Here is a 16,197-nt window from a genome sequence, read left to right as displayed (position 1 = left end):
TATAGCGAATTCACAATATATATTTCTTTCAATTTTAAGAAAATGTTTCATGAAAATTGGGAATTTGATAATACTGAGCTTGCTATGAGTCGAATCGCGCTAGTGACCGGTGGAAGCCGTGGCATTGGCCTGGCTGTGGCACGTCAGCTCCATGCAGATGGATGGCTCGTGGCGTTGACGTCCCGCACCAGTGAACGCGCCATGGAATCGGCAGCGACAATATCGCCGGAAGTCGTTGGGGTAGCATACGATGCGTGCGTGTCTGGAAGTGCGGAAAGAGCTGTGAAGGACGTGGCAAGTCAGCTCGGCGGTCCGATCACAGGACTCGTGAATGTAGCTGGCGAAACACACAACGCGTTGCTCTTGCGACTCCACGAAGAGCATGCCCAGAAGATGATGCAGACCAATTTACTCGGCCCTTTGTTCATGTGCAAGGCTGTGGCACGAGGGATGGTGCAACAGAAGCGCGGTACATCTCACTTCTTTCAGCGTCTCCTCATCTACATGATGCGTCTAGGTAGCATCGTCACCCTCGGGAGCGTAGTCGGGTCCAGGGGAAACGTTGGACAAGCTGCTTACGCTGCGTCGAAGGCGGGTCTCGTCGGCATGACCACGTCGCTTGCAAAGGAATTAGGTCCCAAGAACATCCGGGTGAACCTCGTCGAGCCTGGTTTCATTGCCACGGACATGACCACCGCCCACATGAGCGACGACGCGCGCCAAAAGGCAGTCGATCAAATCGTGTTGCGTCGGTTCGGCCAACCCGACGACGTTGCACACATGGTGTCGTACCTGCTTGGCGAGAAGTCATCATACGTCACCGGCCAGGTCTTTCGAGTTGACGGAGGGCTTGTGCTGTAGTAGAGACATACGTCAGATATATGGATGCTCCATCTTCTAGTGCCAGGACCAGTCTCCGCCGCTAAAGGCAGCGGCGGATTACTCACATGAGGTTGGGCTTTTAGCCTCATCCGGCAGAGATGGGCGATTGTAAATAAATATTGCAACACTTGGTTGTATTATATACCTATTTGTATGAAATTCAAAAGAATGTACACTACAATTTTGTTTGTTGCAGTTGCAAACACTGCATCTGTTCCGAAACTCGCTCTTTCAACCAGCTATCCATCGCCCGCCCGATCGAGATCGGCGACTACAATGGCAACTCGGCGTCCTCACAAAGCAAACTCCCGTGACACCAACGTCAGGTCCCCCGAGAGCTCGATGCCAGTGATGGAAGATCACTGGAGCGACGTTCCCACCTCGTACGCGCCTGCGCAGCAGGTCCCGACGCAAAACCTGCGAGAAATCGAGTCGTATTATGCGCAGGGCCAGGCCACCACCCCAAGCAACCCTTACTATGGAGGCAATGCACCCCTGAGCAGTGGACCCGGCTCGCAGCCACAAGGCGGCTTTAGCCAGCCGTTCCCGAGTTCCGCGAACACCGCGAACATCCACGTGATCGACAAGGAACTACAGAAGCAATTCCGCGGCCGCACCCAGCGCTCAGCGAACTCGAAGATCCACTGGATGGAGAACAAGAAGAGCCAGATCATGGGCTTGTGCTGGACACTCGGCTGCCTCGGCATGACGCTGGCCTTCTACAACTACCGGTGGGCGGGGTTGATTGCTGGGTCAATCAACACAATCGTGTGCGGCATGGCAGTGGTGGTCACGTACAACCTCAAGCGCGAATGGCATCAGCACCCCAACCCGATCGTGCACATGCGCAGTTGCCTTAGCATTTTCCTCGCCATCTGCTTGTTGCTCAACATCCTAGTCGACTACAACCCTGCCAACGACAAGTCCGCCAAGTCATGTCAGAAACTGGCCGGGCTCACCGAGTTCTTTTTCTTCTCGTCTGAAGCCTGGGGTCTCATGATGGCAATCGACTTGTATTCGTCGGTACGTGCGTGTTGTTTTTTCCACTTTATATATATATATATATATATCCGTGGGTGTGTTTCTCTCGAAACTATCATATATATATATATATATATATATATATATATTCACTCGAAACTATCATTCGTTGCTATGCTGCGTAGCTAAATGACCCGTTCAAGAGCTACAAGCGATCGATGAAGTTTTACCACTGCTTTGTGTGGACCACCAGTACGTTGCTTCGTTCATGACAAACTTGCTCACGAATATGAGTGTAGGTCTGCTCATGGCTGTGATTGCATTCACGGTCGAAGAGACGAGCGGCGGCCCCGCCGGCGGCTTCTTCCACGTGGACGGCCGCCAGATCAACGACAATGACAACAAGCACAACGTGATTGGATTCTGCCTCGCATCATCTGGCAAGGTGGCCAAGAATGGCGAAGTGCCCAAGAGCTTTTTGCGCATCCAGCAATGGTACGTACCTACCTTCCACATCGAATTATTGTCCACACGACAAATATATATATATATATGATGCTAATCTCGTGTTTGTGCAACAAAGGCCTTGGATCCTGCTCTACGGCTTTGTCATTTTTGTGCTGCTCGTGTCCGTCACGTAAGATAAGCCCATATATATATATATATCAGAAATCCTATCCAAATAAAGATATCATTGACGATTGATGGCGGAGTAGGGTCCTAATCATTGCCTGGCGTCGGCTGTATGCGGGCGGTGTGCCCAAGACATACAATATTCGTCTGGGAGTGCTCAACTACATTTCGCTGTACGTGGTGGTGTCTTGTACGTGAGTCAATCATATCTGGTGGTAGGTTCACGGGAGCGATGGTGTTTTACTGGCTCTTCTTGCTCTTCATGTACATGTCGACGTACTTTGTCTCTGACAGCTACCAGACGGACCCGCTCAACGTGATTCCCATGATGATGCGGCAGTTCTTCATGTTCCTCGTCGCGTCCAAGGGGTACCTCGAGTACATCATTTGGTTTGCCGTAAACAACACCAAGAAGAACAGCAAGACCACGGACGTGGACGTGGACCTGAGTCCCCAAGTGAACCTGGCGCTGCGCTCCGAGATCTTGTACTACACCACGTCAGGCATCAAGCAGTCGGTGCAGGAGGCGCGGACTAACGCGTCGTCGTCCGAGATGTTTTTGCTCACCGATGGCCAAGACGACAAGGTTGTGTATTCGCCCATTCGTCCTCATTATGTATATATATATATAGGGTTTGCTTTTGTATATATATATGGTTTGCTTTTGTATATATATATATATAGAGTTTGCTTTTGTAGATATATGTATATATATAGGGTTTGCTTTTGTATATATATATAGGGCTTTGAGTCAACATATGGATGTGAGTTTTTTGTGTTTGTACGAATTAATTCATCAACCGCCATCGATCGATCGATTGTTTGTACGGAATGGGTGTTGTCTGTACACTAATTTCAGTCATACACTAATACGACTAGTATGGAAGAATATGATTGGTCACTGGATTCGTGTTGTGCATTTTGATTGGTCGATCGATTGTCGGTCGATAGACTGGTTCGTTCGATTTTCCAATACTACTCCAAACTGGACTATATATATATATAATAAATATCATATATATTAATACTATGTGTGTAGGGCAAAACAATCAAGTTTTGGTCGTACGCCCCCACGGTGTTTCGCACGATTCGAGAAAACTATGGCATTTCCGACAACAGATACGTCGGTTTATTTTCGGCCACGACTAAGGTACATCCGTCCAACCCCAAAACCCCAAAACCCCAAAACCCCGAAACTCCGAAACCCCCCTAACCTTGGTGGTGATGGTGTAGGAACGCTTTAGCGAAGGCCGGAGCGGCGCGTTCATGTTTTACAGCGCGGACGAAAGCATCATCGTCAAGACCATGTCCAAGGAAGAGTGCGAGTTGCTCCGTCGGATGGCGCCCAAGTACGCGGCGTACCTTGTGGGGCATCCGCAGTCACTCATGACCAAGTTCTACGGGTGTCACGCCGTGCAGTTGTACGGCAAGATGTACTACTTTGTCGTGATGGGCAACATATTTGCCAACACGCAAGTGATCCACCATCGGTACGACATCAAGGGCAGCTGGGAGGACCGCAATGCGCGGCTCCCCAAGGTCGGCAACAACGTCACGTGCCGGTACTGCAATGCCCGGTACACGTTTGGCAGCACCAAGTCGCAAGAGTGCGGCGACGGACTGAACTTTCACGAGCCCAATATCGTGTTAAAGGACAACGACTTGCTCACGAAAGTGCGCATCGATCCACATGCGTCCAATCAGCTGTACGACCAGCTGTGCTTTGACAGCGACTTTCTGCATGACCAAGGCATTATGGACTACAGCCTGCTCATGGGTGTCCAGAGCTGCGAGTACTATGTCGAACCAGGCATCGTGGGCTTCAACCCAAACATGCACCCCGGCTCAACCTTTGCGACGCAGACTGCGATCAGCGTCAACGGTCCAGCGCTGTACCAGTTTGGCATCATCGACTTTTTGCAGCAGTGGACGCTCGAGAAGAAGCTCGAGCGGTTCTGGAAGCAACACGTCAAGCGCAAAGACCCCGACGGCATCTCGGCCATCCCGCCCAAGCAGTACAAGCTCCGATTCCAGCAAAAGATGTCTCAAGTGTTTGCCATCTCCAAAGCCAACAACCCGTTCATTGGCCAGCCGCCGATCCTCCTCGATGTGTTTGACCAGGGCCTGTCGTCGACGCGCAACAACCACAACTTTGTCCCGTACGAAAAAAAAAATTGATCTTTTTTTTTAAACACTGGTTTTGACGATGGGGATCATGGTTTTTTTAATGTTTATTTTTTTTAATGTTTATTTTATTTTTGTTGTGTTTGTAGCGAAAATGGAAGCGTGCTCGGCGGCTACACGGAAGACAACTTGCGGCACACGAGCGCGGCCGTGCTAAGTGAGAACGAGCGAGACGCCACGCATTTGATTCCTCGATGAGGATAATGTCATGTTACAACGGGAATGAGATGATATATATATATATACATATATTAATAGTTACACAGTGAGCCTTTAAAACAAACATACGAGGGCCGAAACCGATACTATTAATAATATTAATACTAGTACAAATCTTCAAACGATAACTTTTGAGTGAAATAGCTCTAAATGGAGAATTTAGTGCAATGCTAACGTTCGTTACTTTAGAAGCCAATCGCAGAAATTCGCAAAATTGACAAAATGTGTTGTAAGTTACAATGGAAACGCCCAATTTTTGTGACCGCGTATGCCGGATAATGCCTACTGTATCCGGTAGCAACATGAAGTTTCGCAGGTTATTTACCAAAACCTCTGATATCTTATAGTCAAACCTCTAAAATATTGTTATAACCCCTAACCGCTTATCATTTCCTGAATTGAACCTTTTGCAGAAATTACAGGATTCAGATGACGCGCACCATATAATATGTACTACGTAGTAGTATACACAGTAGTTATACTTGCTCTGGTCCCGAAGAGCAGTATTGTGCTTTTCACTGAACTTTGGACTTCGCAGTCGAAACTTCAAAGCGATTTCGAAAGTATTTTCCATGTTTTACCCGACTGATTTTACCCAATCCGAAGCGACAGGGCACGAGACTGGTAAAATCTCTGGAATGGAGTGATGTGATTGGCTTAAGACATTCATAATCTCTTTGTTTAGGCTATTCGATTCGCCTCCCCAGTCCAATTTAGTGTTGAATACACAATACCAGGTACAGTTGTAGTATGGACTTTGCATTTTGATGAGCAATTCTTTGTCATAATACAAGTATCTCTAGCGATGCACTACTATCCTACTAACGTTACTGTAGTAGTACACAAGAACTACTCCCTGCAGACTACAGTACACTTTTGAAAACAAGCTATTAATACTCCAGAGTATTATTAAGACCACACTATTAAAAATAAATAAAGATTTGTCTCAATGGTCGCCAAATACAAGTACTACAGTAGTATTGGCTAAATATAATGAAGGTTGCATTTTGCTTGGCTGTAAAGATACCTCTTGAACTTCGATTTATTTTAACGTTATTCTAGTACTCCAGAGTACTAGTATTTCGCAAGGTCCTGCGACCAACCGCCAGGGGAAATATGATGATTAGAACACACAATATACATGTATGGCAGAATTCAAAGGAAGTGTGTTAACACTCCAATTGGTCGTGTCCAAAAACGGCGCTGGATTATTCGAGTTGCCTGAAGTTATTTGCTGGATCGGTGAAAATGCACGTTCTTCCACTTGCCGTCTTGGCGGTGCCACACGCGGGTCTCCATGTACAGCACGGACTCTTGCGTCGGCGACTGCCATCAACATCATCAGGTTGGCCTCAATCGTTGGGTTTTGGAAATATATTACCTGAATTACATTGGCAAACGACACTATCGCCGTGTCTCCATACAGCTTGACATGCGGGTCCACTACATTCGACTGCCATCACGTAGACCAAACGAATTCATTAGTACTTGTACAGACAAACCACATATATCCTACACTAAATCAAAGTACATGATTTCGTACTTTGCAGATTTTGGACACGCCCAAGCCACCAATGCCTTGGTTCTTGAAGTAGAACTCGTGGAATTGCAAGCCCTGCACACGACAACCATACATGCATGTAGGGTACTAACTAGTGCTTAAACATACCTCAATGACATGCCCCATCGACTGCGGCTCGATGGCGGACAGACACTCGTCGCACAAGTCCTTTTAGATCGTTAACGACTCGTTATAACGGCGTACGAGTGCTTACTTTGTACGTGGCCCAGTCGCCTTGAAATACAGCATCCAACAATCGCTACATATATGTAATCGTATAGGAGCAATGTTATATTCCCTTATTGAAGGGGCGGCGAAAAGTCAAAACGACTACATCATATATATTGGGTTTGACGGTCAAGAACAATGAATGGTTGTTGCCACTAATATTGCCATATATAGTGGTAACATTATGGCAAAATATTGGTAATATAATATCCAAAATAGTGAACAATCAACACAAGATGAAAGTTGTTGTTTCAGCCATGTAGCTAGCTACCATAAAGTATTATTTGAAATATATTGAAAAATATATTGCTTTATTCAATATAGTGTGGCTAGCTAGCACGTGGATGGGAGGACGTTGGGTCGTGAGTGTATTACGCTAAGTGGTTATACCTGGGTCGAGTCGACCAAGTGCCGCTTCACGATGGGCTCGATGACCTTGGCAGTCTCGTCGAAGACGACGTCGGGCGATGGAATGGACGAGATGCGGAACACCTGGTCCTTCAATGCAAAATGCTCGATGATGGGCATCGTAGACTCGAGGTACGTCGTGAAACGCTTGCGGATGGCGTCGATGTTGTCGTCCGTGCGCCCGCTGGTCTTGCCGCGCTCCAACAATCGCTTCTCCATCTCTTCTTCGGGGCAGTCGTAGAAGAGCACGCCGGCGACGTCCACGTCCGTCATCTCGGCCTCCCACCCTTCCAAGTTGTCGAAGTTGCGCGGGAACCCGTCGATGAGGAACAAGTCGCGGCCACTTTCGAGCATGGCTTTGCGGATCAAATCCAACGTCACTTTCACGGGGACGATGGCGCCGTCACGGATCATGCGGTCGATCATGTCGCCGTTGGGGCTGCCAGACGACCGCTCCTCGCGCAAAAGGTCGCCAGCCTGCAGGAATCAGTGTGTGACATGGAGGAGTGTGATGATATCGGGTGTGCTTACCGAAAGGTGCACAAAGCCAAACTTGGCCACGATCTTGGAGCATTGGGTGCCCTTCCCAGACCCTGGACCACCCAGCACGAAGAGGACCTTGCTGCGTAAGCTGCTTGCGGCCATCGTGAGTTTGGATAACAAGGAAGTGACAGGTAGCGGCAGTCACTCACTGCCTGTGTTACTACTACTATTGATAGTACATACTAATTGTATTACTACAACGTACTTACTACTACTGTAGTACTACTATACCCAATCACTAGTACTACTACAGCACTGCTACTATTATACTTCGAAGTACATGTTGTGAATTCCGGTGAAACTTGCAGGTTTGACCCCACGATGTAAGGTGCCAACAAATCGACCGAGCCTTTTGATTCGTCAGAAAAAATATACACTTAACCAATCACAAACTATCTTCAACATTTGATTCCTGGAAAAGACAGCAAGCAGATCATGGCAGAGGCAGCAAAAAGGCAGCAACACCGTTTACCACTGCCTCTTCGCCTACTACAGCCTCGGCTTCTCGCGCAGACACCTTGCACTCGTTTTCAACAAGTCCGAACATACCATTGGCAACTGGGTCAAGGTCTACGAAAAACTGGCGGGTACGAACGAGCGACCACCGCAGCCGACAAGAAGTTCACCACCCCACAGCGACAGTGGCTCTTCGAGTTCTACGACCGCCACCCAGTGGCACATCTCGATGAAGCTCAAAGTGCCTTCAAGCGTGTACACCACATCATGTGTTCGCTGAGGGGTTGCCACCATGGATGTATCGTCGTTCGTGGCGAGCCACTTCTGTCGGCAAAATTTGAATTGCACCTTCTCTCAAACACGTCATAGAACCTCTCTATATTTATATATTATCATATTACAGAGGTTTGGATTGGTTCTGAAATCACCCTCCAGATTGATTGAACCAATCGAGCATGGAAAATTCGACTAGAACTCACAATACACTGTACTATTAATAATCTGGCGCACAATACCAGTAGTTGTCACGTTCGATTTCTTACTGGTGGTATTTTTGTAATACTTCCCCTTTTTTGGTTTTGATTGGACATAATTACAATGAGGCTGACATACTTGTGCCTCGAATCACTAACCTTGGAGGGGTGCAGTAGTCGACACATGCCCATAAGGCACACATGATTCCATGGGTATCGTTATATGACGAGTTGGTGGTGGTATACAGGATTATTGACTTGGTAAAAAAAATCACTTTGCATCACTTGTGTACGCAACGACTACGAATAAACACGTAGCACGAGGGAATGAGTGAATAGGTTGTTCGTCTTAGCACCAGCCATCCTCCAACGCTTCCTTGCACGCCAATGGGACCCCAGCATCAAATGGTACAATTAACAATCACTGCCACACTTCGTAATCCGTTTTCACACAACTTACAAGTGAACAAAGTAGTGCATTGCTGCTCGTGCAGCCGCTCGTCCTTTTGTTTACGAAGGCAATCGACTGAACGGCTATGCCAACACCCACATCCTCTCTCACGACTTTGTGCCTCCCTCCACTCTCAACCGAGTCCTTCAGCGTCCCAAATAGCTGTCGGTTATACGAATGGTGTTCCAAACGGGCTCTGCCACACTCTGCGATGTCTTTGCATCACCGTACCATGATCCTCCGCTTATTGCGGCTACTACCCTCGCTCCCATCACTGATACACCGGCGAGCTGCCCGACCACATCCCATCTCCTGTGAATACCGGTGACCTTGACTTCGCTGACGTCCCTTCTGCCGAGGTACTTATTATCGAGCGTTTGCCTCTCTACCCACCGCGCCCATTATTCCAAATTTCTGCGAACCCTACCAAAGTGGATCTTCCACTGTTCCCACCCAGTGCCTTCTCGGTCACTCGTAGCGACATTATTACTGCGGCATCGGAAACTCCTATCAAGGTGCCCCCAAGATATGTGTGCGGGTGGTGTCCGTCCCCATCCCCCATTCCAAGTTATTGGTGGACAAGGCGGTTTTGTCCTTCAAGCGGACCTTCGCTACTGTGAAAGCGACTCCGGTGACCCGCCGCTACCTATGTCGGCAATTTATCGTCCAAACGACTTTCCCGCTCTGCGAGAACTTTGGATCGTTGACTCCGGCACCTCTGCTTCATAACCCCCCAACCGATATTATTTCTCCAACTACGTCCCCTACGCACTGTCTCTTATAGTTGGGAATGGCTCAACGCCCCGTTCTTGGATATGGCCCTATTACCTTGGTTGTGGACATGTCGCCTCGTGACCAAGCCGACGTTATTCGTCCATGCGCTCTACGCCTCACGTTTGGCCTACAGTGCCCTCAACTACAGTTCAATCTGTTCTCGGTTTGCCAGGCGACCGATGACGGCATCTCTGTCCGTTTTACGGCTCGCGACATGTGTGAAATCACCACCACTCTTTCTCATGTGCTTCGCCATGGGTACAGTCATGCCCCCATTTTTGCACCAGGGTATATTCAATATTTTCCAAAAACTTATCATTATTAATTTCTAGAGGATCGATTTGAAATTCAAAATTGGCTCCTCGTCAAACGAAATGCCATCCTGTGGTAGAAGATTGACCTTGCAAGAAAAATATACATTGCGTGTCTTCTACAAAAACCAGCCAGAAGGGTCATTGACCCTAACTCAGCAGTGCGAGTGGGCCAAAAAAGAGTTTGGATGTCTCATCCACTCAAGCACAGCTGGGCGCATTCTTAAGGACAACCGAGCACCCTTAGAATTGAAATGAGGTGTCAGCTACGACTATTCGGAATTGTTGGGCTCACTCGGGCATTGTACCTCAAGTATCGTTGATGGATGCCTTTTAACGCCTTCGAGTGGGCTCATCTGTGTCGGTGGACTTTTTACTCTACTAATGTCAACTTGTATGATCTTATAAAGTCCTTACATTTGGAATCCAATACCTGTATTTATTTATCAAATCATGGTCGTGCACAAATGGGGCCATGACTGTATATATTCATTTCGATGCTAGCCCAAGTGCGAGCCCTCCACCTATCCGAACCGTGAAGAGTACATAATCTATCCGGGCCATATGGCCATGCTTACCGGCATGATGGCCGCTTTTGAGACCGCTCTGCTGAAATTATCCTCGAACTACAGTGGATTTTTCACGTTTAACAATCAATTGCACATTTGTCATATTCGTCTGTGTTGCGCTATGCACCAATCATTCGTCGACCATCTATGGCCTCCAAGCCAAAACCGTTCTGCCCAATCACTCCAGACTCCGTCTCCATGAGTGTCACCCGGGCTATGCTTGGTTCACATACTCCTACACCAGTCTATGACACCACTACTGTTCCTGCCTAATCAGCCCCCCCCTCGTGGCTGACTCCAAGTTCCCTGCAGCTAGCCTTGCGCGCCTATAGCACCACCGTCTCGGCCATCCTGGCGTTGATGCCTTCACCTAAATGACAAAAACAAACCCCGAGCTTATGCTCTTCAAGGCCAAAAAGCTTTGTGGTCAACTAAGTGAAACTTGTGCTTACGCCAAGTCCAAGCGCAGTTCTTTTGACTCATCTGCGGTTTTCCGCGCGGCCTCCTACCTTGCCCTTGTACACTCTGATGTTTGGAGCCCAAGTCCGAATCTATCGGCGGATGGCGCTGCCAACTTTGTCGTATTTATCGACGACTAATCCAGATTTATGTGGATCTACCCCATGCGTTTTCGCAAAGATCACTATGATATCTACGAATTATTTCGTACGGACGCGATGTCCATTTTCAAACATGATGTTGGTGAGCTGCGCCACTCACCACCCACGGACATCGGCACCCTCCAAAGCAACAACGCCAAAGAGTACGAGAAACTCGGGCGCATCATCAAACCCAAGTACAACACTCATCCCAACCTTGGAACCCAATGCACCATTGCCGCCACTACACTCCATCATCACCAACAGGTCTAATGCCTTACTCTATGACAAGCCTTTGGCTTCGCCGCGACCTGTTCTTTCTACCGAGCCTCCGTCGTCTCGACCTATCCCAGCACTTTCTGTGAAACTACCAAAACGAATTCAAGATATCTTCTCCATATTCTCATTGACCAGTCCGGACTGTGACCCAACTGCTACTCCCTCACGACGATTCTATGGTCTCATCCCGTCTGCCTTCTCGGTCCATGAACCTTAGCCTTAACACAGCCATCAATGGTCAAAACGACACTTGACTCTATTAGACATTACTCACGTCAAGTTGCCTTCTCATGGACACAACTCCTTTGGATTCACTTGACACCAACCACAACCATGCGCATCATGCATTTGTGCTTGCGCCACCTGCGAACTCTGCGCCTACATCGGTTCCTATGAAACCATTGTATATATGCTCTGCTTGCCGACCGTGCCAACAACAACGATCCCAAAGACTGGCGTGAAGTCATCCCCGCCCTAACCGCGACAAATGGCTTCTAGCCGCCAGGTTCGAATACAAGTCTCTACTCTCCAACGGCACTTATCTGCTCGTCAAACGTCGTTATGCTGAGATGGTTCAACCGGATCGCTGGGTCTTTCTACTGCACTTATAAGGCCCGTTTGTCGCCAAAGGGTTCATGCAATAAAAAGACATTAACTACACGGACATTTTTGCTTCTTTCGTTCGACTTAAAGTCCTACGCTTCCTATTTGCCTTAGCGGTCATCCATATTTTGGAATGCGAACAAATGGACGTCAAAACCGCCTTTCTAAATAGCAAAACCACTGCGTTATACGCATCGAACAGCTTCTGGTCCCCTCATCAACCCTGGTTCTAGGCGTGACAATATCTGACTGCTTCAAAATAGTCTTTATGGACGCAAACAAGCCCCCTAGCCTATGGTATTGGAGTTTTGTCACCTTCATGGCTTCCTTGGACTTTGCCCGCCTGCACAAAAACCGCTGCGTCTTTCTCAAAGCTGGAGATGATGGTTTTACCATCATTAGTCTCTACGTTGAAGATCTTATGATCACTACTCCTACCAAGGCTCTTGCTGCTGCTCTCAAGGAGTCATTATCAGTACGCTTCCAAATGAAGGACTTATGTCTTGTTCGAGATATTCTCGACTGGGAAATCATCCGTGACCGTTTCAACCGAGCTCTGTACATGGGGGGGAATAGCTCAGGTGGTAGAGCATCGGTTTCTTAACTCAAAGGTCGTGGGTTCGATACCCGGATTCCCCGGAATATTTCCGCAAGGATTTATCCGTCCCTCCCCTGGGGGAATCCGGAGACGAGGACCGAACTTCGAAGAATATCGGTCGAAGCACGAGGTAAGAAGCGTTGAGCGAAGTAAAAACCGAAGATTACACACCGCCCCTGATCGAGCAGGCGCGTTACAATTGGCGAAGCGGTTCCATAACATGCGGTTCTAGTGTCGGCCCTCGCGGAGGAATGTCTTAAAAATGATATTCCAAACTCAATTAACCGAGCTCTGTACATCCATCAATCTCGTTATTGTTCTACAGTACTTGATCGCTTTGACAAGTCAACGTCAAAGCTCATCGCAACTCCTTTTGATTGCACCATGCCCCTATCCAAGGGTCAGGTCATCCGGAATTATCCGGTGTTCTTTTTCTGTACAAGTTGGACTGTTTTTGCCCAATCATAGGTCAGCTAAGCAGTTCGTTACTTTTGGTTTTGTTCTCGACCACACAAGAGTTCCTCGTCGTTCGTCCCTCCTCAGTGCTACTGTACCCCTTTCCTCGCTCTAGACACCTAGGATCCCAAGTCCATTACAAACTGACGTATGTATGTTCCAACACATGTATTGTGCCCACCAAGCTATTACACAACTTGTACTACCAAGGTAGTAGTAATACAGTAAGCTTAGGAATAATAATGACGCAAAGACATTCATAATACATGTTATGTAACAATAAAAAGCTTAGGCATAGCTCAAGCGCGCCTTCTCGGCATCGGCGAGGTGGCTCTCCTTGTTTTCGAGGGCAGCAGCTTCGATGACGTCGGCGCCGCGCTTGGACGAGGCCATGCCGAACTGCATTTGCTTCATCACGACCAGGTATGCGATCAAGTTGACAAGCGACACGATGCCGACGCCGTAGAACATGTACTCCAAGTTGCCGCCGTCGTTCAAGTCGTCGGGGATGTACTTTTGGAACACTAGCGTGAAGATACTCGTGACGTTGGACCCCATGGACACCATAAACAAGTTGATCGCTTGGCAGGTACTCTTGAGGTACGACGGCACTTCAGTGTAGAACACGTCGAATGCAGTCACGTTGATGAGGCATTCGCAGAGCGCGACTAACACGTACATGGGGATGCACCAGCCCCATGCGATGTCGTTCATGGGAAGATCGGAGCTCGCGTCGAGGATCACGTCGAGGGTGCTGTTGGTGGCGCTCGCGGGAACGAGGAGGACGCCGGAGTTGCGGCGGACGGTTTCAAACCCACCCGAGTAGAACATGGTGAACGTGGACAGGATCAACCCCGCCGCGACTTTGCCGAACGCGGACGCTTCCTTGCCGGAGAACTTCTTGTAGACGGGGTAGACGACCGTCTCGAGGAACGGAATGAGCACCACGATGGCGATGGGGTCGAACACCCCGAGCACGGCGCCGGGCAGTTGCGTGGCATCGCGTTCGTTGCCGAAGCGCAAGTCGGTTTGCTGCGCGATGGTCTGGAAGTTGGCGTCAATTTGATCGTACACGCACTGCCACATGACGTTGAACGCAGCGAACGGGAGCACGCGCACCACGAGCTTGATCTCGTCGATGGACAAGTCGTCCTGGTTGCCGCCTTCGGACTCCTTAGCGAGGCTCATGTTGTCGTATTGGCGACCAAACCACACCCACATCAACACCCCGATCAGCGACACCCCGCCGGCCACATAACTCATGGCGAGGCGCTCGTCACTTCTGTCCGTCAAGAACACAGCGAGCAAGTTCAAGAAGAACGACAAGATGAACGCGATGAAGCCGAACACAGTGTACCGGGCAGCGGTACTCTTGGACGAACTGGCGAGCAGCACATGGACGAGCTTGGACATGGCATTCGAGCTGGGGGCAATCTTGATATACCGGGAACTGCCGAGGAAGAAAAACGCCAGCGCTAAGATGAACACGCACGCGCAGATGGTGAACGTGGCAAAGTATCCGTATTCCTTGGGGATGAAGTCACCCGACCCCTTGACGCACAACGTGGCCAGGTATCCGTACGCAAACCCAGCCCCGACGTTGATGCTCCAGTAGAAATAGCTGAAGAACGTGACCTTCTGGGCGTTTTCACGTTCATCGTCGGGGTTGAACTGATCGGCGCCGAGGGTAATCACGTTCGACTTGATCGCGCCCGTACCAATCCCAATAAACACAAATAACCCCACGATGAAGATGGCTTGCGCCGTCTTGGTGCTGCCGTCAAGCGACAAAACGCTGGGATGCGCAGCAATCGCAAGCAGTATATCACCGATCATGTATACCGTGCCGAACACAGCAATCGTCTTGAAGCGGCCCCAACGTTCGTCGGCCATGTACGCACCAAGCAACGGAGACATGTACACGAGCGACGTCCACGTGCTCTTGATACTGTTGGACGAGACGCTGGACCAATTCAATTTCTTCCCCATGAAATTCTTTAATCCTTGGTTGATCCCATAGTAACTGAGACGTTCGGACAGCTCCATCAGCAAGATGAACCCGCACACTTGGATGATGACGTTGGTGTACTTGACGGGGCGGGCGTCCCACACGGACTTGTAGCCGCCGCCGACACCGATAACGGGGGTCGCAACTTTGTCCGCCATGGAGGAAGGAACAGGCAAATTCAAAAGTGAGGACCCCGACCTGACGAAAGAACCAGGCCAAATTGTTGAAGCCTCTGTTTATCACGTTCAACATTTGTATGAGGCGCTTGAATTTCGCTCGGAGATGCATTTTTCTCGTCAAAATTGGCTTTTGTATCGTACCCTGGAGACACCAACCTTGGCTGAGACAACTCACAGCTGTCAGTTCCGATGTTTCGACAGTCAAATGCAAGGGCGACTGTGCAACATGTATCTATCTGGTTTAGTAGCGCGAGTCGATGCCTTATAACGTTACCATTGAAATGGGGCAGTAGTCGGGCGGAATGTGGCTTTCGGGAGTTGGAGCAGTGTAGGAGCATGTATCTTTACCGAATTAGCCGCCCGAATTCGCGAACGTAGAATTAGGTATCGGTATGTGAACATTCGTAAAACTTCAAGCTTCGTGACTTCACAATGTCAGCTGGAATTGCAGCTGGTGAGAGCCCGTATAATAAACCTTACAAAATCGTACTACAGTACAGTAGTATACATTTCGGTATTAAGATTTGGGAAGCTAGAAAGATTACGCGAAGTCAGTGTACTTTTGACGATCCAGCTACACTAACTCTATAAATATACTACATGTAGTGCAACCACTACATACTAACTATACTATGCAGTACAAGTGGGAAGTCGGTGAAAACGTACGCAGATTCGGGTGATCAAATTTGCTTGTACTGTACGACCGCAACAGTGCTGGTATTCTAGTACTAGTAGCAATATCAATTCGATAAATCACTAGTATCGGCCCTCGCCGAGGAATGTCTTAAAAATGATAATCCAA

General features: G+C 48.7%; 4 protein-coding genes and 1 pseudogene across 8 annotated transcripts; 3 read left to right on the top strand and 2 right to left on the bottom strand.

The window, feature by feature from the left end:
* The first annotated feature begins 4 nt into the window (after positions 1-4).
* On the top strand, positions 5-1,021 carry H257_09612. 2 transcript variants are annotated; one of them, XM_009835872.1, is made up of 2 exons: positions 5-469; positions 518-1,021. In XM_009835872.1, exons 1-2 carry the CDS (start codon positions 43-45, stop codon positions 859-861), a joined length of 771 nt encoding a protein of 256 aa, XP_009834174.1. In that variant the 5' UTR covers positions 5-42; the 3' UTR covers positions 862-1,021. The 2 variants fall into 2 exon arrangements, with proteins under 2 accessions (XP_009834174.1, XP_009834173.1); XM_009835871.1 differs by having other exon boundaries at positions 5-1,021.
* A 67-nt stretch (positions 1,022-1,088) lies between these two features.
* H257_09611 lies at positions 1,089-5,012 on the top strand. 2 transcript variants are annotated; one of them, XM_009835869.1, is made up of 9 exons: positions 1,089-1,905; positions 2,049-2,115; positions 2,163-2,358; positions 2,447-2,500; positions 2,580-2,669; positions 2,716-3,082; positions 3,536-3,646; positions 3,730-4,655; positions 4,770-5,012. In XM_009835869.1, the coding sequence occupies exons 1-9, from the start codon at positions 1,159-1,161 to the stop codon at positions 4,876-4,878; spliced, it is 2,667 nt and encodes an 888-aa protein (XP_009834171.1). In that variant the 5' UTR covers positions 1,089-1,158; the 3' UTR covers positions 4,879-5,012. The 2 variants fall into 2 exon arrangements, with proteins under 2 accessions (XP_009834171.1, XP_009834172.1); XM_009835870.1 differs by having other exon boundaries at positions 3,730-5,012.
* Positions 5,013-5,926: 914 nt separating this feature from the next.
* H257_09610 lies at positions 5,927-7,814 on the bottom strand. 2 transcript variants are annotated; one of them, XM_009835867.1, is made up of 7 exons: positions 7,628-7,814; positions 7,079-7,573; positions 6,675-6,719; positions 6,569-6,628; positions 6,443-6,514; positions 6,281-6,352; positions 5,927-6,225 (listed from the first exon to the last, which is right to left on the bottom strand). In XM_009835867.1, exons 1-7 carry the CDS (start codon positions 7,739-7,741, stop codon positions 6,127-6,129), a joined length of 957 nt encoding a protein of 318 aa, XP_009834169.1. In that variant the 5' UTR covers positions 7,742-7,814; the 3' UTR covers positions 5,927-6,126. The 2 variants fall into 2 exon arrangements, with proteins under 2 accessions (XP_009834169.1, XP_009834170.1); XM_009835868.1 differs by lacking the exons at positions 5,927-6,225; positions 6,281-6,352; positions 6,443-6,514 and having other exon boundaries at positions 6,517-6,628.
* A 4,906-nt stretch (positions 7,815-12,720) lies between these two features.
* On the top strand, positions 12,721-12,793 carry H257_09609 (annotated as a pseudogene). Its single transcript has one exon. The product of its transcript is annotated as a tRNA-OTHER (tRNA).
* Positions 12,794-13,458: 665 nt separating this feature from the next.
* H257_09608 (hypothetical protein) lies at positions 13,459-15,374 on the bottom strand (the record flags this gene model as incomplete). The annotated part of the gene is made up of 1 exon (XM_009835866.1): positions 13,459-15,374. One exon carries the CDS (start codon positions 15,372-15,374, stop codon positions 13,497-13,499), a length of 1,878 nt encoding a protein of 625 aa, XP_009834168.1. The 3' UTR covers positions 13,459-13,496.
* Between the last annotated feature and the right edge of the window lie 823 nt (positions 15,375-16,197).

This window comes from Aphanomyces astaci (genome assembly GCF_000520075.1).
Source record: "Aphanomyces astaci strain APO3 unplaced genomic scaffold supercont1.24, whole genome shotgun sequence".
NCBI classification, from domain to species: domain Eukaryota; phylum Oomycota; class Saprolegniomycetes; order Saprolegniales; family Verrucalvaceae; genus Aphanomyces; species Aphanomyces astaci.
Note: the sequence above shows the minus strand (reverse complement) of the source record. Positions and strands in the feature narration are given on the sequence as shown.